Genomic DNA, 25,514 nt, shown 5'->3' on the forward strand with positions numbered 1-25,514 from the left:
CAAGCAATAACTTTGCGTAATTTACATGAACGATATATTTTGCAGAGTGTATTTGAGTTGTGACCCAAGCGGTAAATGTAAAATTTATTCATAGGTTAAAGTATTGCATTTTTATTGGCTTCGTACTAATCTGTACAAATCTTTCTTTTGTAGCTAAAAATTTTACTTCAGTTTCCACTTGGAACTTGTATACACTGGAACAATAGAGTTTTCCTCTAATAAAGTCAGATGTCGCTACTATAGTCATTTAAATTTCTTGTATTGTGGGCCTATTGTGGGCCTATTCGAGCTGGAAACCAATGCATATCTCTATCCACTTCTACCGGTTGTACCTTATGAAAATGCAGCATTGGATACGGTAAGCTGAAAAATCACTCGGACTCACACAACTTGACTTTCTCTCAAAGGATTCTTGCTATACGAACAAGGCTACGACGTCTGGATGGCCAATATGTGGGGTAACACCTGTCTCCGCCGACTATAACGATTTCTGGAACTATTCGTTCCATGAGATGGGTGTTTTTCATCTGCCTGCCATCATTGATTTCGTACTGAGATAATCTGGGTTCGATCAGTTGCACTACATTGACCACTCCCAGGGATCGGATGCAGGCTTTCGGTACAGTGGCCTTCCTAGCCCACTGCCGTAGTCCCCTTGTCAATTTGGTGGCGTCTCAAGATACTCCAGTTTCCGTACGTTTGTTAATTGTTAAACTTTTATTACATTTCAGCTAACAATGGTTTTTTTGTTTTGTTTAGGTCTTCCTTAGATTGGCTGGTAACCGTGAGTTTTGTAGTAACCGGATTGTTGAACTACCTGCAATATGGAAGCCTATCCCCACCTTCTTACAATCTGCAGAAAGTCATGGCAAAGGTGGCTATTTATTATTCCAAAGGATTGGTTTGCTCCGCTGGAAGATGTGGAAATTCTCCTCAAGAAGTTGCCCAATGTGGTGGAGAAGTATCTCGTCCCGGATGAAACTTTCAACCACTATGATCTGGTCTGGGGCATAGATGCAATGAAACATCTCTGGCATCGAATGCTTGAAGTTATGCATCAGTAGCTCCACATTTCTTATACAGTGATTGCGAAAGTATCACTAGTGTGTTTGTAAGTCGATTCTAATCAATGTTTTCATATTTAAATGATGTGAATGAAACAAGAATTGTCAAATAAATGCATTCGTCTATACATCTTTTCAGTATTTAACCGTTTAATACATAAACAAATGATTTCTCCTCATTTGGAGTAGTCAAGGTATACCGATTGATAAAACGCAATTAAATTGATAAAAACAGATATATTAAATAAACGCATTTGCATAAAATGCATTATATATTCAATAATATTTGTAATAAGTAATTTCTTAAGCCGCTTGCTTAAAAAAGTTATCGCTAAAGTCACTTTCATTGGATTTAAATGAATTGCCTTATTTATTTTTTTGAACTATCTTAATCAAATAATTAAGGAGCGTGTTACCTAAATAATTATAGCAAAAGCTTTGCAACCGGTTTCGCTCAAACTTTATTAGCTTCAAATTCTATGAATGCTAACAATTATGTGTGATTTATCAGTTTACCAATGCGCTATTCAGCTTTCGCATCAATTTTAAACGACCTTATCCAACTGTCAAGCTGTTGTTATTTCCACTTCCATTTCCACACGCCGTGCTGGGGAAACTCGTTTAATATATTCTAAACAATGAGAGATTGCTATTTTATGCATATTGATTGCTCCGATTCACGTGAGATCTAATCGGGTCAAGGAGGGGAGCGACTAACTAAAATCGCTATCTAGCCAACTTAAATTAGCTGCTCGGATCAAAAATGTCACACGACTAAATTCCATTGCTCAGTGGCAATTGATCGCGCAACGGGAGTGGTTCTAGTTGTGAAAGCTTTACGACTGCCAGTTAATTGCAGGAAGTTTACTCAGACAGGACTTTGAAAAGGATTGGGAAAAAATACAACATTTTTATGGAATAAGGCCTTAAAGGACTTTGAAAGGATATTACAATTGTAAATTAAGAATCATGAATAAAAGGGCACCCTTGCTGTCATGAATGGAACTAAAATCTTAATAATAAAATAAAAAAAAATATGATAAGCATTAAACTAAAATAAAATAATAATAAAAAAAAAATTAAATTAAAGTATTTATGAATGTAGTTAATACAAGTCTTAATTAAAAAAGGACTCAAAACTATATGCGTGTGTAATAAATAATATTAAAGATACCTGTGATAAAAAAACATCTATAAAATGTAAAGCGATTTAAATTAATTACGGAACCAATAAATTTTTACTTACTGTGCATTGCAACTAGACTAAATTTAAGAGTAAACCTAAATGTCTGAAAAAAGGAAGCAGCAATAAAACCTTTCTCAAACCGATTAAAGGCAACTTAAAACAATTTTCCACATGCACTATTAACACAATCAGATCCGGCCCAAAGTAATTGATTGGCCAATTTTGTTGGCTTAAATTAATTTCCGTATTTCAAAGTGCATGCTGCAAATAGCTGTGATCGAAGTTAAGTTTTAGGAGGGCAAAATGTTGAGAAGCAGCCATTTAAAGTACTGCCTTGGCAGTTTGATTTGCCTTTTCATTTTCTGTGAGACCGCTTTTGGCGACTTGATTAAGGTGGACAAAACCATATTGGAAGATGCCAACCTGATCACGGTAACAATATATAATTATCATATATAGTTCAAATGATATATATTAATACCCGCCCAGCCGGATCTGATCCAGAAGTATGGGTATCCGGCGGAAACCCACAAGGTCCAGGCGAAGGATGGCTTCGTCCTTACGGCTCATCGCATTCCCAAGCCCGGTGGACAGCCCGTGTTGTTGGTACATGGTTTGCTGGACAGTTCGGTGGCATATGTGATATTGGGTCCCGAAAGGTCCTTGGGCTTCCTGCTCAGCGATCTGGGATACGATGTTTGGCTGCTTAACACAAGGGGCAATCGGTATTCACGGAAGCACAAACGATACCACCGATACCAGCCGCAGTTCTGGAATTTCTCCTTCCATGAACTCGGGATGTACGATCTGCCAGCGGCCATTGATTATGTCCTTGCGAGGAGCAAGGGCTTCGAACAGATCCACTATGTGGGCCACTCGCAGGGCACTACGTCCTTCTTTGTGATGGGCAGTGAGAGGCCGGCCTACATGAAAAAGATCAAACTTATGCAGGCTCTGGCTCCGGTTGTATTTTGGGACTACATCGATTCACCGATTCTTCTCACCTTCGTAAAGTATTTGCGACCTCTGGTGGTAAGTAAATAATAATAGATAAATCATCACTCTATTCTATTTGATTTTTAGTTGATCGCCAGATCGTTTGGAATTTACGAATTTCCGCCGGAGAACGAAGTGTGGCGCAGTCTGATACATAAGATCTGCAGCTTCGCCTTCCAGAACACCTGCACCTATTTCATAATGGAACTCATGGGCGTGGACAATGCACAATTTAACTCCAGCCTGGTTCCGCTCTTCACGGGACACGCAACCTCGGGATCATCGGTTAAGTCCTTGGAGCACTATGGCCAGTTGATACACAGCGGTGGGTTCTACAAGTACAATTACTACAGCGCCTGGGAGAATCGAAGAAACCACGGTGCCGACATTCCGCCACAGTACAAACTAACTAACGTCAACTGCAAGGTGGCACTGTACTACAGTAAAAACGATCGTCTAACATCCGACAGGGATGTGATTCGGTTACTTGACATCCTGCCAAATGTGGTGCTCGATTACCCACTGCCAGATCCTCTGTACAACCACATCAACTTTATTTGGGGAAATGACGTGAAAACCGTCCTCAACGATCGCGTGATAGAACTTATGCGAAAAGTGGACAATGGCGAAGTGTAGGGACTATATCTAATATTAAAGTAAGGCCCCCTTTCTGTGTTATCTAAATGTTTAAATCATTTGGTTTTAAGAGTATTTATAAAGGATTAAGAAGGTTTTTAGTTAGCTACTTAGTAAAATGTACAGTCCTACTACCATTAAAAATATTTTTTTTTTATATTGGTTACCTAAAGCGGTAAATGTGGTTTTTAAATGCTGAATGCAAAACAAAATAGTTAATATAAGTAAGTGGCCTAATTACTATTAATTATTATATTCGATTTACAAATAGAAGCGTAATTTCAAAGATAAGGTTTTAATTGACATCAAATCAATTTGAGTTGTTTAGTTTAATTGCTATACTTGCTGTGTTTTACCTCGAGCGTCTTTAAGAGGCTTTATAAACAACAATTGTTAAGCCAGAAATTACTGTGGCATAACTCCCAAGTTGGCTTAAACGTAGACAAACTGATTCCTTAAAGTAATTATTGTGGGACCAATTAAAGTGCAGAACGTCACTTGAATGCATAAATATTCTGAATGCAAGACTGCTGTAAATACATTTGAAATTTTGTTGCTTTCTTTGCGCACTGACTCACTCAACAGCAGACTTATTGTAAATTACCATGAAACGCACTGAAACATGAAATCAGATTAAATATTTAAATCGGACAAGAGGCTTGTGGCGTGCCAAAAAAAAAAAAACAAGAGCTGCCAGCATATACTGATAATATATATTTCTATAGAGCTGCTGCAAATTTATTGCGAGTACATTTTATTTAAAACTCCATTGCATCTGACACTTCGAAGTGGGGGAAGTCCCCTCCAGGACTCTGTGCAGTTGCCAAAAAACCGAAATTGCCACTGACACCGTGCATATGTGTGTGCGTTTGTGTGTGTGTGTGTGTGTGTGTTTTGGGGTGTGCCTGCAAACCACAAGAAAATAAAAGTGTCACTCCATAGATGCAAACTTAATTGTTTGCAGTCTGAGTCCGAAACCAGCAGAACAAACAAAAGCATTCGATACGCCGCCCCAGAGGACGGGCTGCCACTAGTTTCAATTTCTAAAATAAAGGCCGAATAAACTGCTCATACGAGTAGATGTATGTGAAGAATTCAGGCTGATTGCACAGAAGCGAGGTTTATGCTGCAAATCATTTTAAAGCGAAAATCAAACCAGCTAACTCTGCGTTGGCTGTGCGAACTCGACGGATCTTTACCCTGGAAAGAAGATGATTAGTACGCTAGCACATGTAATTAATTAATAAATATTCTATTTAAAGTTAACACTAAACATTATATGGAAACAGTCGTTTTATTATTTGGTATATTTTAACTCCTTGAAATATTCATTAAACTACAATTTCGATCTGTTTTCTTGCACCACTACTTCCCTGATGGCCCATTATTATCTCAATCCCTCAATCACTAGTTTAATTTCAGACATTCTCCCTATAGAAGAACAAACCATTGAGCTTACGAACTGCTTGAGTCCCTCTTTTCTGGCAGCCAGCGCTGGGAACAAAATTCATTTTACACAACTTTGTAAGCTGCAACGTGTCGGCTACTTGATGTGATGCCCCACTTCCCTCGCCCCTTCGGTGCATTGTTCTCCGTGCCCGGCTTCATGTCCCGTCTCCATGGGCATGTCCGTCTGCGGACTCCGCCCGTGTGTCGCCACCGACTGCTGGACATGACCGGAGATGTCACAGCCCCGGGGTGTTGTTTTTACGCCCGCAGACAACGGGCGAAGTAAGGACATACCCACTCACACTCACACTCCCAATCCCGATCCCGATCCCCTGGAATCATTCAGACGCCTGGCGCCCGGAGTATCAATCATGTCACTTGACCGAGCGGAAATCGAGTTCTCACAGAAATGCAAATGGGACATGGCCTCATAAAGTTTCAAAAACAGAGGAAGAAATGAGGAGGGGCACTGAAAACAACGCTCAGCAGCAAATTAAATTGTCAATTTGGTTTTTGGGAGAATTCGTTAAAATTCTGTGGCCACCATTGTTTAATGCATTCACATGTTTGTCCGGGTTCCGATTAGAAGTGCCCAAAGACACCAGGTCCTTTGTCCAGGACATGTCTGCGTGGCACAGTTTGCCGGCAGAAACAAAAGCCGAGGCCAGAAAACCAATCGAAGTCATTTGAAGATTTGCGCACCGATTTGCATTTGAATGGGCTACAAAGGGGTAAAGTTTGAGTGTTTGGCTTTCTTTTCCATTTCTGGCCAGGCTTAGGTCAAGCACCAGCTGTTGTGGCTGGAGTGGGGCGTGGCCACGCCCACCGCATTGTTTTGCCATTGTTTTTCGGGCGGGGGGGTAAACTATCAACAACTGGAACTAGCCGAGAAATTGCCCCAAACTCTTTGGCTTGTCAGCTGCAACAGCGGCAGAAGGCCCCAAGTGTTGTCTACTTTCGGGGGTCCGACTTTTGAAATCAAAGGGAACGTCCGAGCTTACTTTGTAATTCTTTTAACTTCCTGACTATTTTTAGCCAAGTTATACCGAAAATACCAATCGTAAATATTGAATTTTTGGCGAAAATCGATTTTCTGTTTTTTGGCGTAAATTATTATCAGTATTTTGATCACAGCATTCGAATTAGTGGTCCAAATATGGAATGCGATACCTCGTTGAGTTCGTAATTAAATTTCCTATCAAACTGCGTTTTCAAAAAAAATTTCTAGATTTTTCACATTTTTTGCAATTTTTGATGATGTTACCCCTTACAAAATATGCGAAAATTTGGCCAAAAATTATTTTAACAGAGTCGGTCAAAAAGTGACTTGGTTGGTTAGTATTGGTAATTAGGAGTACAAAAATGTAATTCTTTTAACTTCCTGACTATTTTTAGCCAAGTTATACCGAAAATACCAATCGTAAATATTGAATTTTTGGCGAAAATCGATTTTCTGTTTTTTGGCGTAAATTATTATCAGTATTTTGATCACAGCATTCGAATTAGAGGTCCAAATATGGAATGTCATACCTCGTTGAGTTCGTAATTAAATTTCCAATCAAACTGTGTTTTCAAAAAAAAATTCTATTTGTTTCACATTTTTTGCAATTTTTGATGATGTTACCCCTTACAAAATATGCGAAAATTTGGCAAACATATTGGTTTTCATATAATTACACTACATTTTACTAATTACAAAAAAACCAATATTTTATATCCATTTTTATGCTGAGCACGTAAAGAATATGGCTTTAAATCAATATCTGCTCGCAATAGCCAGCTGTCATATGTGTAAATTGAATTGGAGCTTGCTTCACAAATTTTATCCACATCTGTGCCCAATTCCCTTGCATTATTGAGGCCAATAAGGAAAGTGGAAAGTGGCAGAGCGGCGAGTTTGGGAATCGAAATAAGGAAACCGAAAACTGCGGTCCATCCATTTCCCTGTTCAGCAGTTGTGTAGCTGGCTAATTGAAAATAATTTTTACTAACGATACCCGATGAAAAGAAAACCAACAAAGAAGTGACTTATGCTGGAGCTCCCCCTGAAAACTTAATGAAAAATCAAACCAGCACGTGGGAGTGGGTTGCCAGTGGCAGTGGAAAATGGGGATCTGTCGGAAGCCAAGAGGTGCAAGTGCAGGTCGAAGCCACAGAGGATTCTACCTGCCCCGGGAATCCTTCGAAGTGGGGAACGCACGTCAGGTGAGCAGTCGAGCAGCCAACCGGAAGTGCTTAGCACCAACACCAGTGCACAAGCACGTGCACGAATGTGGCCATTTTAAGCTCACCTAAACACACTCACTCACACACACTCACACACTGTTATACTGGAAGGAAAAACCAAAAAAAGGGTTCAAGTTGAAGGAAGAAGAGCATTCTTCGGTTTAGCTGCAAACTAAAGTAAACTGAAAATAATTTTGTAAATACACATCTATCCATGAAAAGTACTTATGCTGTAGTATAAATTCGCATCCACACATGGGCAACTGCTGTTGAAGTGGCTGAAAGCCAAGTTAATACTTGGAAATAATTTATCGAGTGCATTTATAATTGATGTTATGTGGTTCTTCCCTGGACCAACACAACTCATTGTTCAGACTGGCCATCCGATGCTCAGCTCGGTGGGAAAATGTACTTTCAATTACTGTTGGAAATAAAAGTGAATTTATATCAATTTCTTGGAGTTTTACGATTTATTGGAATTTTTAGATTAACTTGGCGTATTAAAGAACTATCTTTAAAAAAGCTTAAAATGTGTGTAATTGGATAGGGGTTTTCTTTAAAGGTCCCCCAAACGACGCCAAGCAATTACCAACTATATTAATAGCCGTTTCGCCAGTGAAAACTGCATGCCCGAAAAAGTATCTGATTTCATAATCAAATGCGCAATTTGATTTCCACCCACCGAAAACCCACCCGACTGGCAGCAATAACTTCTTTTTTTAGAATTCTATACGTGGTATTTCCATACCCATATCGTCGACACTCGTCTCATGTTTTTCTAACCAAACAACTTTGCTGGCCATTTTTTTTTTGACAACAAAGGATGGAACACAAGGGGAGCTTGCGCTTTACATGCTGCAGTACATCAAAATGTCTAAAATTTCATAATTGCAATGAAGTTTTCACCATGGACGCCACCAGATGGAAGATTTGCCTTGGCTTTCCCTGTGTGAACTTTCCCGCAACGGAATACGAATACTCACAACGTATTTAATTATACGTGCTCTGTTTTTGTTTATTTTGAGGTTTGGGGTAGAACTTTGAGCAGCTGTTTTTGGTTTGTACTCTGCGGTTGGGTTCGTTTTTTTTTGAGGCACGCAGATACAAAGGATAAGCTTTTGGATTTCTGTAAGAAATTGCATTTTAATTAATTTAATTGCAAATGCTGTAGGAGTCCAACTTTTGTATTGAAATACAGACTTTGTAAGAATGTTAAAACTCAAAATTGCTCAACGCAACCTTACAGATAATTGAAATTCCTTTGTTATAAACTTCCCCGCTCAGTCGACTTGTCCTTCAGCCAAAAACCGCGTAACGGATATAGAAGTTTCACTTACCGTAATTTAGAAAACGTCTCCGGTCCCCCAAAAATGAACAGCAAACGATTTGTCAAGGACCATAACTTTCGATTTATCTTCGCTTTAACTCGTTAGCAAATGTGTCTAAGCACTCTACTCGCCCAACCAATTAGAAATCCTTTGAAACCCCAATTTAAGGCTGGTGTCAGTTGCCGAACCTCAGGCGGTGGAAACATAAAAATTGCCCCGAAAATCACAATGAAAAAAAATCAAAAAAACTAATTAAAAATTTGCTGCAATTCGAGATAGTCCGGGGAACGTCCAAAAAGCCCTTGCCTCGCAGGGACAAACAAAAAAGCAATTACAATGCCTCAAACTGTTGCAACTTCCTGCAATGACAACAGAGGCGCTAAGCATGGTACACAATATTAGCAGTCTGCTGGGTGGCACCCAGCACCCCTCACTCCTACCCCCTAAATTCCCCTGTTGAACATTTTCCCCAAAAACGAAAACGAATAAAAACCCACAGAATGGCTCCCCAGCAGCAGAGCTAGCAGCAGGACGAGAACTTATCCTGCCCGCGTGGATGGAGTCCAAACGGGCTAACAGGCAGTCAGGATATCCTACTGGTAACCAGTTACCAGTTACCACGATGCTCTGCTCTTGGTAGCAGTTTCAGTTGCGTCCGTCTGTGTTAAATACGCGAATGTCCTTCCTAATCTCATTTGGTGATGTTATCCTGAACGAGCGAGCGCAGCCAGGACTCCACGGAGCAACAACTGTTCGCCAGGCTGCCTGTGTTCCCTCTCCATTCACTTCATCCTCGTGCTCTTTTTTCTCCACGTCTTTGGCAACTCCATTCAGTAGTTTTTGGTTAAACTTTTTACATATTGTCCGCCAAAGAATGCCGTTGTGATACCCTGCAAATATTTGTGCAGCTGTCATTATTACCTTGGTAGCTTTTCGAAAATAAGTTTGACTTGGCAGCAAACCACTTACTAATTATATTAACAATGCTGCTCTTATTACCTAATATATATGTTTATATTAGTGCTTGTACCTTTCTAGACATTATAAACGGGAAAGAGAACCAAATAGCAGGATTATTGTATTGTATAAAAATGCAAAACCAATAAAAAAGTGGCAATTACAATGCTTCAAACTGTTGCAACTTCCTGCAATGAAAACAGAGGCGTTAGATGTTAAATACCAAATTTATGGAACCAACATTCAACAATTTAAAATACTTGTAGCGCTTTTTAAGGCTGCTTCCCAGCAGAAAGGGTATTCAAAATGTCATTGCTGATTTCCATTCCGTTATGGTTATTATAGCCAAAGTATTTTTTAGCGTCCGCGTGTGTGTGCGTGTGTGTGTGTGCGTGACTGTGTGGGTGTGTTTGTTAACCCGACAATGACGACGGATAGCGAATCCTGCCCGCTCCTGTGACCGCTGCCTTCTTTTGGAGCCCGACGAAACGCACGAAAGAGTGATAAGGGGGAGTGGATGGGTATAAAACCGCGCTTAAAAGGAAAACAAGGGGAGTTTGGAGTTCGGAGTTGGAAGCTGCAGAGACACGTACACCAAAAGCCAGGCTAAAACGCCGCCAGTCAAAAAATTTGCTGCTCTTCTTCGCGCTCCTTTTTTTGCTGTCCAGCTTTTCCACGAAAAAAAAGGGCAGGGAAAAGTGCAAAAAATGTTTCGCACCCGCGGTGGCCAAAGTATTTCTGCTATTTTTGGATGGCGCCCGAACAGGGACCGAGTGGCGTGGCGAGGACACACTGTTATTATTGCGTTTTTATGCATGCTCGCATATGGCGAATGTCCTTGGCCATGGTTACACCACATGATATACGGCATTAAAGTGGACCAAAAAGGCGCGAGGATGAGGCTGGGATTTGGGGTGCGAAAGTGGTTTTCGCTGCGATATGTTTCGTTACGGCAGTCTTAGTGGCGAGCGAGCGTGCTAAAATTTTTTAAATATTTTAAGCTGCAGTGAATTATAGGCGTTGGTCGCTTGGTTATAGTCGAACTCTCGGATTCTCCCGGCGAACGCTATCTGTAAAGTTAATTTTACATATGGACGTGGGTAATCGGTTATGTCCTGTGGTGTTTCGCTTAATCACATTCAAATTATTTACTCTTACTGGCTAGATTTCATTTAGAGGGGTGATAATTTGAACAATAAGCAGATTTGAAATCTACGTGTTATTCTCGAAATGTTATATTTCATCTTTTACATAAATGCTGGCAATTTCTTCTTTAAACATGTTCAAGTAAATAACGTATTAATCTGTTTACAGTTTAGCTGAACATTACGAGTCTTTTTTTAATGATGCAATAATTAAGCATGTCATCAATCCCAGTTAAGGCTATCGTTCTTGTGCATACTTTTCTGTGGCGCCATCGCCCTCCAAAAGTTCACACATAGGTCAGGAAAATATAAAAATCAATACCACGGCAATTAGGCGCCCAGCTCGTCCCCTTTCCTCGTCACTGGCTGTCCGATTTTGTGATTTATTAGTAAGTCAGAAAAAGAATACAAGACGGAAATTAAGGACTCGGATGGTAAAAACTAAAACAAACAACAATAAATTGAGACAAATTAAGCATACGAATGCGTTCCTAGTCAATATTTGCATAGTCGAGTGAGACGTACGTTTTGGTGGCTTGGGTGCGGGGTTCAGGTGGGGAGCCACTTAACACCTCCCGATTCCAAATCCAGATCAAATACTCCAGCAGGAACGTGGCTTATTAAGTCGAACGGATTACGCACTGCTCCGGGTGGGGATATTGTTGAAATTGGGAAAGGGGAGTCAGACAATTTCCACGCCGCACGATTTTCTTGCTCCGTTCTCCACCATTTTCCTTAACCGTGCTGCATAGCGTGCACTCTAAAAAATATCTGTAAAATATCAGAATATTATAAGCAATTTATTTGCATGCCCTTTTGGAAAAACACCTTGTCAATATCTAACAAATGAAATAGTTTTAATACACTCTATATTTATTCTACGATTGATGATGGAAGATTTGTTATAATATATTATTTATATTATTTAAAATTAATAGCTATTCAACGATTTTCTTTCTGTGTAGATAAACATCTAGACCAGGTCACCTATTTGTATTTGGCTTTCCGATATCGAATGTCAGTTACCGTGGGGCATTCTTCACCATCCTCAATCGCTGGCTCTCGATTTCCCGCTCGGTTGGCCGCTCCGGTGTCAAAACAAACTGTAGAACAGGCTGAGACAGAGTCCGATTTTAAAATCAGTCAAACAAACAGCGTGGTCCAATAATATTTGTAGATCGTAGAATCGACGTCGCTGATACCTCCATTGGGGAATGAGGGATATATGTACCTACATACATAAATATAAGCATTTTCAGCTAGGAATGTCGCCATGTGCACGAGTGGGTCGGTGGCCGGTCGGGACTTATCAGTGGTGCAGTGTTGTAGTTGTGTAGTGGTGCAGTGGTGGCACCGACATTACCTGCTCACTTACCTGAGCCACTCACAGTGGTACTCCAATTAATAGCTCTTCAGTCGAAGTCAAAGTAGACAAATAGTTTGCCCAATCTTGGGGTTCCTTGGAAAACTTTTGCTGCTACTTGAAACATTGTACGAAAAATGGTAAGCTACTAAAATATAAAAATATAGAAATTGTACACAAAATTAATACTGTTTTTGCCATTAAACTTATTTGGGATTCTAAAAAAAAATAATAGCTTGTTGCTTTTACTTCTGCAGCCGGTGTAAAACAAACTTTTTGTAACTTTATCAGTTTGGCATGTTATACTGCTTCAGTTCAATCTGCCGATAAGGCAGCCAGTGCATTGCGATATATAATGCGATAGTAAAATTCTATACATATTGGTTCTCAATGCTTAATTGAAAAAAACTATTTTTTTGAATAACCTAATCGAATATTCTCCATTTCATGTGTTTACTTTCTGAATTATTCCCATGGCAGTGGCTCTCAAACTGTATTCGAACTGTTGAGTTCGAAGGTTCCAGTCGAACAGGCTCGTGTTCGAATCAAGCGCAAGGCAACAAATAAATGTTAACATAATAAATATAGAAAAATAAATACAGGTAAAAATAGCGATTAATTTTATTTTACATTTTATGAAATAATATAATAATATATATTATTTTTACAAATGTTTCAGTGTTTATCACACTGAAATTTATTCGAACCTGTAGCGGTATGAAGTAGTTGCTTCCCTCAGTCGAACGCATTCGAGTTCGAATTGAAACCTCGACTGCGGAAGCAAGTTTTTCCGCGGCCAGTCGTTCAAAAATCTCAAGCGAATCGGTCGTGTTGCGGATGCTCAGAATCGGAATTCGTCGCGTTTTAAAGTTAGGCGCGTAATCAAAGTGGCAAGAAAGTTGAAAGTCAAGAAAACATACACAAAATTAAAAAAAAACATAAAGGACGTTTAACAAAATATTTGTCAAAAGTGCATTTTTGAGGACTGAAAAACATTCCAAGTGAAGTTAAATAAAAAATTGTTAAAAAGTGTGGTACTGTTGCGATTGAGCTAACAAGAAAACCACGGACTACAAAAAATTGTGCAAGTTTCAAAAGCGGAAACAGTATAATACACAATTTGCAGACAAGAAACAGGATTTAAAGCGTGATTTTATTAAAGTGGAAGATTGCTATCGCAAAAGTGAAGTGTTAATTCGAGGATTACCAAAGACATGTTGTCCCAAAGTGTGCAACCCAACTAAAGCGCGGATATAACCGACTGAAACAGGACCTCTGAATCCGCCATCTCTATACGAATCGCATTCTCCTTGCGGACTAAAGCCACCAGACATGGAGGACGAACTGCGTTGTCCCACGTGCAAGCAGCTGTACGCCAATCCGGTGCTGCTGCCCTGTTTCCACGCCCTCTGCCTGGGCTGTGCCCTGGACATCCAGACGCCCTACAGTCCGGGATCGGCTCTTCCGGGAGCTGTTAACGGAGCAGGGGCAGCCTCGGTAGCGGGACACAATGGGCTGCATGGAAATGGAGGCGGTGCCGGCGGAGGAGCAGCTGCTCCGGGCACAAATCCCAATGGACCCGGCACGCGGCACAGCTCCCACAGCTCCGCTGCCAGCACGGCTAGCTCGAATACCGGAAGCGAGAGCGTCACCTCCGACCAGGATCAGTCGGACAAGGTGAGCATCTTCAGCGAGGCGGACTCGGGCGTGGTCTGCTGCTCGAACACATCGCGTCCGGTGTCCTATGCCGGCACAGGACTGCTGCCAGGAGTGGGCAATGTGGTGGCACCGCCCGGCGCCGCCTACTGCCTCACCTGTCCGCTCTGCCGCAAGCTCGTCTTCTTCGACGACGGGGGCGTTAGGAATCTGCCCACCTACCGCGCCATGGAGGCCATCGTGGATCGCTTCTGCGCCCGCGAAGCGCTCCGCTGCCAGATGTGCGAGACCGATCCCAAGGTCGCGTCCCTGATCTGTGAGCAGTGCGAGATACGCTACTGCGATGCCTGCCGCGAGCTAACCCATCCCGCCCGCGGACCGCTGGCCAAGCACACGCTGGTCAAGCCGCGTGGCGCCGCCCAGCAGAGGGAGTCCGTCTGCGGGGAGCACGAGGAGACCCTCTCCCAGTACTGCCTCAGCTGCAAGGCTCCCGCCTGCGGACTCTGCATCGGAGAACTGCGCCACCAGGCCCACGACGTCCAGTCCATCAACGTCACCTGCAAGGCTCAAAAGGTGAGTTCTATATACCATATTGTTTAATGTCGTCTATAATGATTGGAAGTTGCATAAAAGACTCGAATGTGTATAATCTGGCTCAATCTATATCACTTTCAAAGCTTATTCAGAGTCAGATACAAGTATTTATTGAATTAATTAAATTATTACCAATATCACAGGACACTTTACCAAGAGCCATAGAAATATGTACAAATATTTGTTCATTTATTGGTAAACAAAGAGCTTATATTAGAAGCGCAGGAGAAGGAAAATGTGCTTTTATTGGGAAGCCAGGAGAGGGAAAATGTGCTAATTAAAGAAATACCAAATAGGAATTGGTTATTTATGCAAACCAAGTTCAGATCCCAGCAGCTTGTGCAATGCAAAGGACAATGATATGACCGTGATGTCCGGAAATTCATTGCCAGGAATCAAAAGAGTCCTTTCGAGGCGAAGAAAAATACGGCACTAAGACAAACTAATTAGGGGCGAAAGTAGGGACCTCGGGAAATAAATATGTATTTGCAGGCGAAGCCACCGCATATCCTGGCCACATCCTGACTCGCTTCCTCCTTTTTAGTTGATTGTATTTCAGTTCTGCCTTTGCCTTACGTCTGGCTTTTTTGTGGAAAATTTATGGCTTGTCTTGTGGCCCCGAACATTTTTCATGCAACATTGCTTTGGTGCAAGTATTTGGGGATATTGTTGCTTACGGCAGCTTGTAGCTCTTGAAATGCTACTGAATGCTATGAAGGTGAAATGGTAAAAGGGGTGAATAACAAGGCATACAAAAATACAGGAATTTATTGTAGATTTTACAAATGCAAGCCATAATTATAGAAGAGGTATCTCTGGGTCTGTGAGTCAGGTGAAGTATTTCATTAAAGCAAATTCTTTGCAACTCCTACTCACCCTCGTCAGCTTTTGTTTTGACGGGACTTTCAAAGTGCCACAATCTCGCAACTTTGGCACGCTAATTCAGCGATAAGTTTCGGTTTCCTACCTTTTGGAATTTCATTTCACAGAACTTCAGTGTCATTTTTTTGTGGCCCTCTCACCTGTCGTTCGCTAGTTGAATTCATGAATTCCCCGTCTGTCGTCGAATCACTGGCAATTGTCAACGGCAACAATTTTAATATGGCAAATGTTTCGAGTGCCTGCACATCCTGTCATCCAAGGACAACAAACCGACGCCAGCGGAAGAGGACGAACTGCGGCAAGGACAGACCCAAGTGCGAAAAGTGACAAATTGCAGCGGCAGCCAAAACAAAGGATGACAACGCGGCAGCGAATCAACTGTCGTGTCAGGTCAAGAAGGATATGGCCCGAAGGGAAACAGGGCAGAAGGAATAGAAAGCATTTGTGTATCCTAAAAATGCGCAAAAGTATTTCACAGTCTCTGGCTGTACAACCTGTAATCTAAATATAGTAAGAAGATTGGCAAGATTTCAAATGGAAGTGGACTTACTTATAGATTTATAAATGTGTTAACGTTCTATTTCTATGGTTGATTTAACAATTTTTGTACCTATAGATACTGAGTATTAATAAATGCTCAAAGGTTTTCTACTATTAGCTGAAATATTCCAATAGATACATTTTCTGCATTTTCACCATATTTCATAATTGAAGAGCCAGCGCCATGATAACAGTATCTGTAGCGTAGTTCGCCCCATTTGTATATCTATTTGGGTTGAAATGTGTCCTCATCAAATTACGCATTCCGGAGTCTTATCAGTTTTATCAAAATCAGTCTCATTTAGCAGCCTCTGTAAGTACCCGCATTTTTGTTGTTCCCGTTTGCAGCAAAACATGTTGAAGTTTTTTGGAGTAGTGTTTCCTAGATTGCAGATTTGCCATTTCCTGTCGGTTTATCTGGCATCTGGTCGCACTTCTCCATCCTGGCGCATCTTCTCGGCCAGCGGCGGCCTGCAACTGATTTTCAATTTCCATTGTTCGGCATCTTCGCCTGCAGGCGCAAAGTCAAAATTTCGGCCGAACAATGCCAAATGCCAAAATGCATCCCCATGCCCCGGGCAGCTGATCCGGGGCAGCTGCTCACCGCATAATGGCACCAGCCAGGTGAGGCTTCTACCTCCAAATTCCAGCTCATCCCCGCATGAATGACACACGCACGCAATCCGGAGTGACGCCTCCGCCTTTCCCCCAAAAGAGTTGATAAGATAACCGAGTGTTAGTATTCAAGCATCGAGTCATACGGTCACTTGGAAAAATACAACTCACGTTTCAAAAATGTACTTTTTCCCATTCATTTACTATTTACTACTAAAAAGTAGCTATGTTTTAAAAAAGTGCTTCCACCAGGATAAACCACTTTAAATACTTTCATAACATCTGTTAGGAATTCAATTGGCTTCATTTATTATGAAGAGAATTAAAATTTGTATTTTTTATTGTTTAGTTTCTTTAAATGATAATCCAAGTCCCTTACATTTTGTTTTCTGTGCCGAAGATTTATTTGCAGATAAGTTGCCGTGTTTGTGCCATTTCTCACACCCAATTGTGGGTGAGCTCTTTTTACCTTTCTACCTGTCACTTCTGGAACAGGTAATCGGAATTCTGCTGGGCTGGGACTTTCCCAACTTGTTGTGAGGCCTTTGTAAATCATTAATTTCGCTGTTTATTATGGAGTTGCTTATTCTGTGCCGTATCCTGTCGAGTTATCCTTGGCCTGCTTTCTGCACCTCGACATTCCTCATTGTTGTTTATACATTTTTATTTCCTTTTCGCTCCTTGTTCCTGCTCCTTTGAGATTTATGACACCATCAAAGTGCAGTTGTCCGTTGGCAGTGGAAAACATTCTGAAATATTTTGCAACATGTTTCGTGTTGTACCCACCACCACCATCACCACTCTCCATCAGCACCACCAACCACCCGATCCACCCCTCTGCATACCTCGTTTTTAAGGTCCTGTCAGATGATTGCACTGCATTTGTTCCGTTTAATGTGGCAGCATTCCATTGTTTTTCCTCCACCAACCCTGGGCCAACGTTCTTTGGATGGATGTGTGTCGAATCCATTGGAAACCGCCCAGAATTCTGGTTGTAGTGCTCTGCAGATCCCAACAATGATGGCTTTAAATAGGTTATTTCATATATGACTAGGGGAGGTGAATGCATTCACAATGTTGCTGTTCGAAGAAAGTGTGAAAAATATTAGTATGATGATAAAATATTAAATGCGTATGTTGATAGACATATTCCTTGATCTAAACATAATTAAATCTTAGCCGAATTCTGTTTTTCCTTCAAGTCAAGCCACATTTCTTCTACCTCCACGAATTTTTTCCCGCTAATTTGGGTGTTATTTTCGTGAGCCTACACACAAATTCCTTTTAGAAGGAAGAGCCAAGCGGGAATACTTCCTTAATGCCCCCACTTTCACGTCAGGCAGTTCAGTTAATTACAGTCCAATTACACGAACTTTATGTGTAGATACATTTGGATTTCTGACATTGGCAGCAGGCTGGCCTGTCTTCCTCTCGCAATATAATTAAGCGGAAAAATGAATTACATAATTAATAAACAACATTCAACGCCGGGCTAATTAACAGACCATCGTGTCTTTGGGGGAGGCTAAAGAAATTAAAGCTGACTGCAAAGAAAGCTCAGTCACATGAGAGTATAGCACATCCCCAAAAATGCCAGGATAATGTGTGTTGCGCAAAAGCCAAGTTAATTGCAGAAGGCAAAAAAGGGGGAACATAAAAAATGAATAGAAGAAAACTGGTGGCAATAAAATGAAATGAAAGTCAGCCAGGCACAAACAATGAAAATTCTGGAAAACAGGAGAGCGGACAAAGTACTTTCCCTAATTCATAAAAAATTGCCTGCTTGCTCGTTTTTGCGCAACTCTGAAATTATTTTGTCACGAGTAAATTTCAACAGTTGCTTGTTCACTAAATAATAACAAACTCCGCCAACGGAAAGTCACCCTGTAGATGGGCTGTAATTTTTACCTGTCTATCCACCCAAACTCGAATGTTGGTCAAAATAAAATAGAAAGGAATTTCTTTTCCCCAGTGCATAATTTTCAGGCATTTTTCAACATTTGTTTGGGTGTGTCCCCTTTCCCCAAAGGGGGTAACTGGAATGAGAACAGAGGGAGTAGTCCACACAATTTTCGGGGGGTGTGAGTGGGTCGAAGGAGCTAAGCTAAGTGGCAGTAAATGTTTACCAGACCTGCAGACATATGCATTATGGAGTCACGTGTCCAGCTCCATCTACAGCAGTTTAATGACCAAAAGTCCTCAGTTTGTCCACAGTTTGTCGTGGGGATATGAGCCATAGGTATTCCCCGGGGTCTTACATTTGGACAACTTGTCCTCGGCCCATCAACATGGCTTTAATTGGCACCCATTGGTCGTTTACTTTGCGATGAACAGATAAAGCTTTGGGTAATTGATATTTTCAGATCTTGATAAGCCTTTTGCACAGGGGTTGTTATGCTGGTATACCATTTTCCGTTTGCTGGCTATTGTTTTGAAACGGAATCTGACTATGTGACCTTTATATTCATGGCTTAAAATGTTAAGCTATAAGTTGCTATTAACTTATGGCAATGCCATCAGCGGAAGGTAGATTTTGTGTCAGTTTACTTATGTGTATCCTTATAAATTATAATCTTTAAAATATATGAATAAAATCTTTTTGAAGAATTTAATGAACCAAAGAACTCTTTTTAATAGAACATTGCCTTTTAGGTCTATTGTCTGCCGCTTAATTAAAACCACAAAGCCAATAAGCGAAAGCCTGTGCAAATAAGGCAATTGCGTTTAGGACCTTTGTTGTTCTCAGCTATTCCGAGACCGCAAACCAATCGCATTAATATGTGTTTATTCATTTACTTACCCCTACACACGATTTCCATTACCAAGGCGAGGCTTTACTTCACTTTCATGTGGAAATTTCACCGGGAAACTCCAACCGTTACCCATTTTCCGTGAAAATGCCCGCTGTGAAAGCCCCTAATTATTTCCACCATAAATGTCAAACCAGATGGGTGGCTGGGTGGGCGTTGGGTGGCTGTGGGAGGTGGTGGGTGGTAGGTGGGGGGTTTGAGGGCGTGACCCCACCCGCTTGTGAGCCGCTGTTGTTGTTGTGCTGATTTTCGACGGTCAGGATCGCTTATCTGAAAATTGCTTTTCGCGAGCCTTTTCAACGCTAAATGCGAAATTACAAAAGTTGGAAAAAATAATTCCCCCTCTCGCTGTAATTTATGCAAAGTTTGCATGTCCCAGCGCAATTGTCAAGGTTTTTTGTAAATGTTTCTGTTTTTTTTGTTTTTTTTTTCGTTTTTGGTTTTTTGCGATATAATTACTTTTGTTTACTCGCCCAACGACCCCGCGACTCCACAAACATAGAACAACTTTGACCGCAAAACTTTTTCGGTTTGGCCACCAAGGAAGCCGGCTGGCCATGAAAATTGCGTTAAAAATTATTGGATTTTGTGGCTCAGTTTCGTTGTTTTTTTTTTTTTGGTGTCAACATAATTCTGAGGGCATGACCACTGAGTATCCCACATCCTATCACCCCGTATGAAGAGGCCACCCATTATTGATTTAATTTAATTAGTTTCCATTCGCCGCTGACCAATTCACTGATTTCCGAATTTTGTTTGCCCGTCTGCGTTTTTAGTTTTTAAAATTTCCGTTTCTGTTGTGATTGCAGTGTTTGCGTTGAGAGATGTGGGTTTGGTGACCCCGCCTGGTGACCCGGCCGAAAAAGTTATTAAAATTTTATGGCCATCACATCGAATTTTCCCATTCTCGAGAGTCATTTTTATTGCTTTTTGCTGCTACTTACTGTCTGTGGGTTTTTTGGCCTGCTTCTGAATGCATTCTCATGTTCTAGGTTTTATTTGAACCGAGTGCAAGTAAAATACTCGAAATTGACGTAAATTGGATTTTATTTGTTTTTTTTTTAAGAATGCTTTGTTAGTTTATTTTGGAAATTTGGCTTAACTCTGCGAGTGTTTTTTCAGAATCTGCAGCAGTTTTACATCGTGTCAATGTATTTAAAAGTATTTTTATAGCCACACCAAACTATGCAAATATTTAGAAATAAATAACTTCCACAATGAACAACAAAGTGGCAACATATTGCCCACTAGACAATCTATAAATAAGCTAAACGCAACAAAAAAACCTGATATTGCACTTAATTTATGTAAATTCCATTTGTGCACGCCAATAAAGAGCGCATTTTTGCACTCGTTAATTGCAGAGTGAGTTTATTTTTCTATTTATTGAAGCTCTAATTTAAATGGTAAATAAATAAATAATGTCGCCGGCAAATGCGGTCCACTGTTGCTTTATTTAAATAAATAAATTATCGCCTGGTTGAAAACTGTTCTGTGCCACTGCGGTTGGCAACTAGAGTATATGTATATTGATATATATTGAGATATTATTCATGATTTGGCAGCATTAGCGTGATAAATAAAGCACTAATTTCGGCAACAAATAGTTGAAACACCTGTGCTTAGATCCATAAACTTAAATCCGTTTATTTTGGGATTTTTGATAGAAGTAACTGCGTATCTATTATTGTATTGAATAAAATTGGAAAGTCTTTAAGTATAAAATTATTATAAATTAATTTTTCAAGGTCGAATGCAATCCGAATGCAACATTTTTTAACTACAGCCTTATCTGCAGGCAATTAGCCATCGGAATTCAAGTACTTTGAATGGGTTTGTCTTTGCTATCTGCCAGGTATACATATTTGTCGATAAGGCCATAGTCCCAAGACATCTTAGCTGATATTTACCTTCGAGCTTCAGTTCATGTCAATGCCTTCCAGAACATATTGACAAATGTGGACTGGGTATCTGTGTTTGATTTACCGATTCCTGAGGTGCGTCTTAATTTGCTGATTGATTTGCTGGATTGCCAGGCAATCGGAGCGAGGAGAATCAATTTGTCGCAGCACAGGCTTAAAAAAAAATTAGAGCGTTACCCAAGAAAATAGTATTAGGTTAATTGGGCAAATTGTGTTTTTAATTTAACTCACTGCCACTGGCGTTCAATTAACAAGAGTAGAAGGGATTTGTGTCTGAGTTTGAGGTAATAAATAAAAATCAGGGAGTGCGCTTTAAACCAATTAACAATCGATTTAACAATAATATTATCTCTGCGTTTTCGCGGATTTTACACATATGCAAATTAATGGCAATGAAATTCAAACAGTTTACAGCCGCCGTTTGGCGAAAAAATCGAAATTGGAAATTGTTTTTAATTATGCGTAAAAAAAAATAAATGCGTAAATCAATGCAACATTTTCGCTCAACGATTTCTGTTGTTCCTTGGAGTGTCAAAACGGAAGTTTTAATTTACATGCATATGCAAATTTTCCAACTAAATGAACTGAGCGGCAAACAAAGAATTGCAGCACGCAGCCAAAAACTTAAAATCCAATGTGGAAATTAAATAAAGTTCTTTGTTTGCGAATGCATTAAATGGCTGAATTCGTATTAAATTTGTGGTGGGGCGGCGCTTTTATGACTGTTAAACGTTTGACGCTCGCACTTAATGGGGCCATAAAAAATATACCCGCTGTTCATTTTTTGTTCGTCTTTTATTTTTTAATTAGCCGCCGCATAAAAGTCACCCCGCAGAATCAGCCAGCATGCCACATGTGGCACGAGCGACATGGGCGGCAGTTGTAAGGTGTCGTTAAAAACTACAATGTGCACACTCGACTGCACATACATACATATTTATATATATAGTACATATATCCCTATCCGTGTTCCTATCCCTATATGTACGGCATCCCTATCCGAGTGCCTCAGTTTTTTACGAGTCCTGCACAGCGCCAACTGTCAACGGGCTTGTTGACGTTTTAAATTTCTTCGCTGGCTGCGTGTGTGGCACGTGAATGTGGGCCACTGGGAGCGCAGGCCTGGAATGGGAATGGGGATGGGGTTGGGAGATGGCTATCGGTGCAGGCTGCTGTGTGTCCCGATCCCAGCTCCACCTGGTCAAGTGTTAATGCCATAGTTAGGTGAGGAATTAGGGGGGTTTGCTGAGAGGAGCACTTTTCAAGCATTCTTGAATGGAGGAAGATGCGAAGTAAATATTTAAGGATACAATATTCAGAAGAATTGAACTTGTAACTCAATAAGAGTATATGGAATAGCAGTGCTATTAAATCGTTATGATTTAATTTGATTAATATTAATATTAATTTTATTAGCCTGTGGCTCAAGGGATTTTCGGAAGCATCATAGATTGCGGTGTCTTTGTTGATAAGCATATTATAAATCAAACTATATTAATAAACAATATTTCAGTTTAAGTCTTGCGTCATAGTGCCAGCTTAGTTTCAATCATAAACCCAATAAAATGTAATTATTTTAATCGCTGCTGACAAGTTTAATGTCTGATCATAAAAGTGCGTTACTGTTAAATGAGAGCATAAAACGGCTGACTTGATGCTCAAATCCACATAATCGAGTATAAAAACGAGTATCTGGGAATCTCAATATTTAGTAGCATCGGTGGGTGCTGTCACCTGGAAGTCGAGCTCGTTAGGGATCAGCTACTTGAGCATTCAGCGCCGCACGAGGGTGCAATTACATGCTGCACGTATGCAAGCCATAAAATACCTCAAAGTTGAAAGAGGGGGGAGTGGAGGACTGAAGGACTGGGGGGACCCCATCCCCTAATCGACCCACTCGCTGACAGACTGACAGATGTTTATCAACATCGAAGTTTATTGCATTTCACAAGAATCACACTATAAAACTGATAAAGCGACAAGCGGGCCAAGGAGTGGAGCCGAAAAGGTGGGGGAAATCGAAATCAAAGCACATAACTGGAATCGATAACGAGTAACATTTGGTTTTATGGGCCACATTGAAATTATTAAGGTTTGCTCCAATTATCATATATCGCAGATAACTTAATGGTTTTCCATTTTGCTTTTATCGTGGGAGGGCATGTCTTAATCGAGTTTCTAAAACGCATGAAGAATGAGTTGTAGATATTTTCCAGTTGCTTGGACATTAGAGCATTACCTTGGATAATCTCTGTCAAATTGCCAATCAATGGGAGTGGAAAGATGGCTTTAAGGCTACATCTGTCACAGAAGATAACCAAGTTATTTACCGAGAGTCATGAACTGCTACTGAAAAGGCAGTTGTAAAAAAGCTAGCTCAAGAAACAGTGGTCTTAATTATATTTCTATGGCATACGACATTTTATAGGTATAGAACAACATATTACCTTTATTGTTTTTTGAAAAATATTTAATTTAAACTGTAAATGTGCTTGTATAAATTCCACCCAATCACATAAATCTTAATCACCTAGCCAAGATTCCATATCCGTTGCACTGGGAGAGCACTGTACGGGGCATGGGGCATGCTACGCCCGACAAAGTGACAACTTCATGAACTATTCAAAGTGCCTCGCCTGCTTGCCACTGCCACTGTGTCTGCTTCTGGTTCAGGTTCTGCTTCTGTTTCTGCCCAGGTGGGCTCCCCAGGTGAGCACCTGCAACGGCTGCGCTCGTATCCTGGTCTTTGGCTTGTCCTGTGGTCAGGGCGCGTAAAGAACCCCGCCTCCGGCTGTGCTGTTTTATTGTTGTCCCACTTGGACCTGGAGTGTCTGGTGGAGGATTCTGCTCCCTATCTCTGCGGATTGTGGATTGCGGCTTGTCAGCTGTCAGCATTTGGCCGCTGTCCACTGGCAGTGGACTTTGGTTTGGAGCTGATTTAAGCCCGCTTTTGGTTAGGATATCTCCACTCCATTAGCATGTTTCATTTGTGCTGAAAGGCGGGCGGCATTAATAATTCAATGCTTCTGATTTGAAATGCAATAACAATTTGATTTATTTACAGATAGCAGAGTGGTAGTAACTCTGTGGGGCGTTGACTTGAGTTGATTACTAGATGGCTAAGTAAGGGGCTGCTTAAGCTGTAATTTATTGTGATTACTATCTGATGGAATAAAAGCCTTAATTAATTTAGTGTCGTCCATCTAGTCTGGTATCTTGCCTGATAGGCTTAAAAGTTTCGTTGGCTTTAAGTATTATATATTTTGGTTGTGATAAAGCCAACTAATTTCCATTTTCTGCTCTCTTTTTCAGGTATGTAAATCTCGCTTCCTGTCAACATCGTCCACTTTGATTGCCGAAGCGCAAGTAAGTCCATATTTGCCTTTTGGTCATTTTGCTTAATGGAAACCAGAATCAAAGCATTCGAGTGTCATTGTAATCAGATTTTCAACACGTGGCCAAGGACTTAAAAAAGCCTGTTAATCTCAACAAAAAGAGCCGCAGAATAATTTTTATTAATTAAATTTCCGTGGCTTACCGCGGCCCTCATCATCAGCGCTCTTGGCCGCTGGAAAGCCGCTTAAAATCACAATTTTTGTAAAGTTTTCGCAGTGGCCTTTGAACTGAAATTATGACCCCGGGCGTAAGGCTGTCAACAAGTGCACCCAGCATTTTCCTCCCATTTTCCTCCCCATTTTCCGGCTGTCTGGCGCTTCACGAAATTTTTTAATCAATACACAACCTCAGGCCATTGTTGATAAAACATTTTGACGTGCCCCAGCAGCAGATATGAATTTATATCATTCCCTTCGCCAGCGGCTTTTGTGATGGAATCAGTTTTTCTGAATATTCAATAGGGGGAGTGAAGCTCACACTAGTGACGAAACACAGCATTTCGAATGTACAGTGTACATTGTACACACGCAGTTTGAATACACATATTAAAGTATTCCCATTTTTTGCTTGGTCCTTCAAGACTCATCGGTTTTTAAACCCAACTTGTACAAATTTAACCTTTCACACAACTCCGATATAATGAAGCCATTGGTTGGGGTTGACTTTTTGGGCGAAAAAAGCAAACACGGAAAACCTTTTTGGCGAACACCTGCCCAAGTGACCCCAAATACCTTTCCCCTTTTAACCTC

General features: G+C 40.7%; 2 protein-coding genes and 1 pseudogene across 3 annotated transcripts in view; all 3 read left to right on the forward strand.

The window, feature by feature from the left end:
* The first annotated feature begins 25 nt into the window (after window positions 1-25).
* LOC120444016 lies at window positions 26-1,115 on the forward strand (annotated as a pseudogene).
* A 730-nt stretch (window positions 1,116-1,845) lies between these two features.
* Window positions 1,846-5,074, forward strand: LOC120458902 (lipase 1). Its single transcript, XM_039646748.2, has 3 exons — window positions 1,846-2,682; window positions 2,740-3,282; window positions 3,334-5,074. Exons 1-3 carry the CDS (start codon window positions 2,554-2,556, stop codon window positions 3,880-3,882), a joined length of 1,221 nt encoding a protein of 406 aa, XP_039502682.1. The 5' UTR covers window positions 1,846-2,553; the 3' UTR covers window positions 3,883-5,074.
* Window positions 5,075-13,161: 8,087 nt separating this feature from the next.
* LOC120449192 (E3 ubiquitin-protein ligase TRIM9) overlaps window positions 13,162-25,514 on the forward strand; it is a 76,771-nt gene continuing 64,418 nt past the window's right edge. For both annotated transcript variants that reach the window (XM_039631550.1, XM_039631560.1), the window contains exon 1: window positions 13,162-14,579. In XM_039631550.1, coding sequence (XP_039487484.1) covers window positions 13,683-14,579 — 897 coding nt within the window. In that variant the 5' untranslated portion in view covers window positions 13,162-13,682. The remainder of the gene's footprint in view (window positions 14,580-25,514) is intronic.

This window comes from Drosophila santomea, chromosome 2L (genome assembly GCF_016746245.2).
Source record: "Drosophila santomea strain STO CAGO 1482 chromosome 2L, Prin_Dsan_1.1, whole genome shotgun sequence".
Taxonomy (NCBI): Eukaryota; Metazoa; Arthropoda; class Insecta; order Diptera; family Drosophilidae; genus Drosophila; species Drosophila santomea.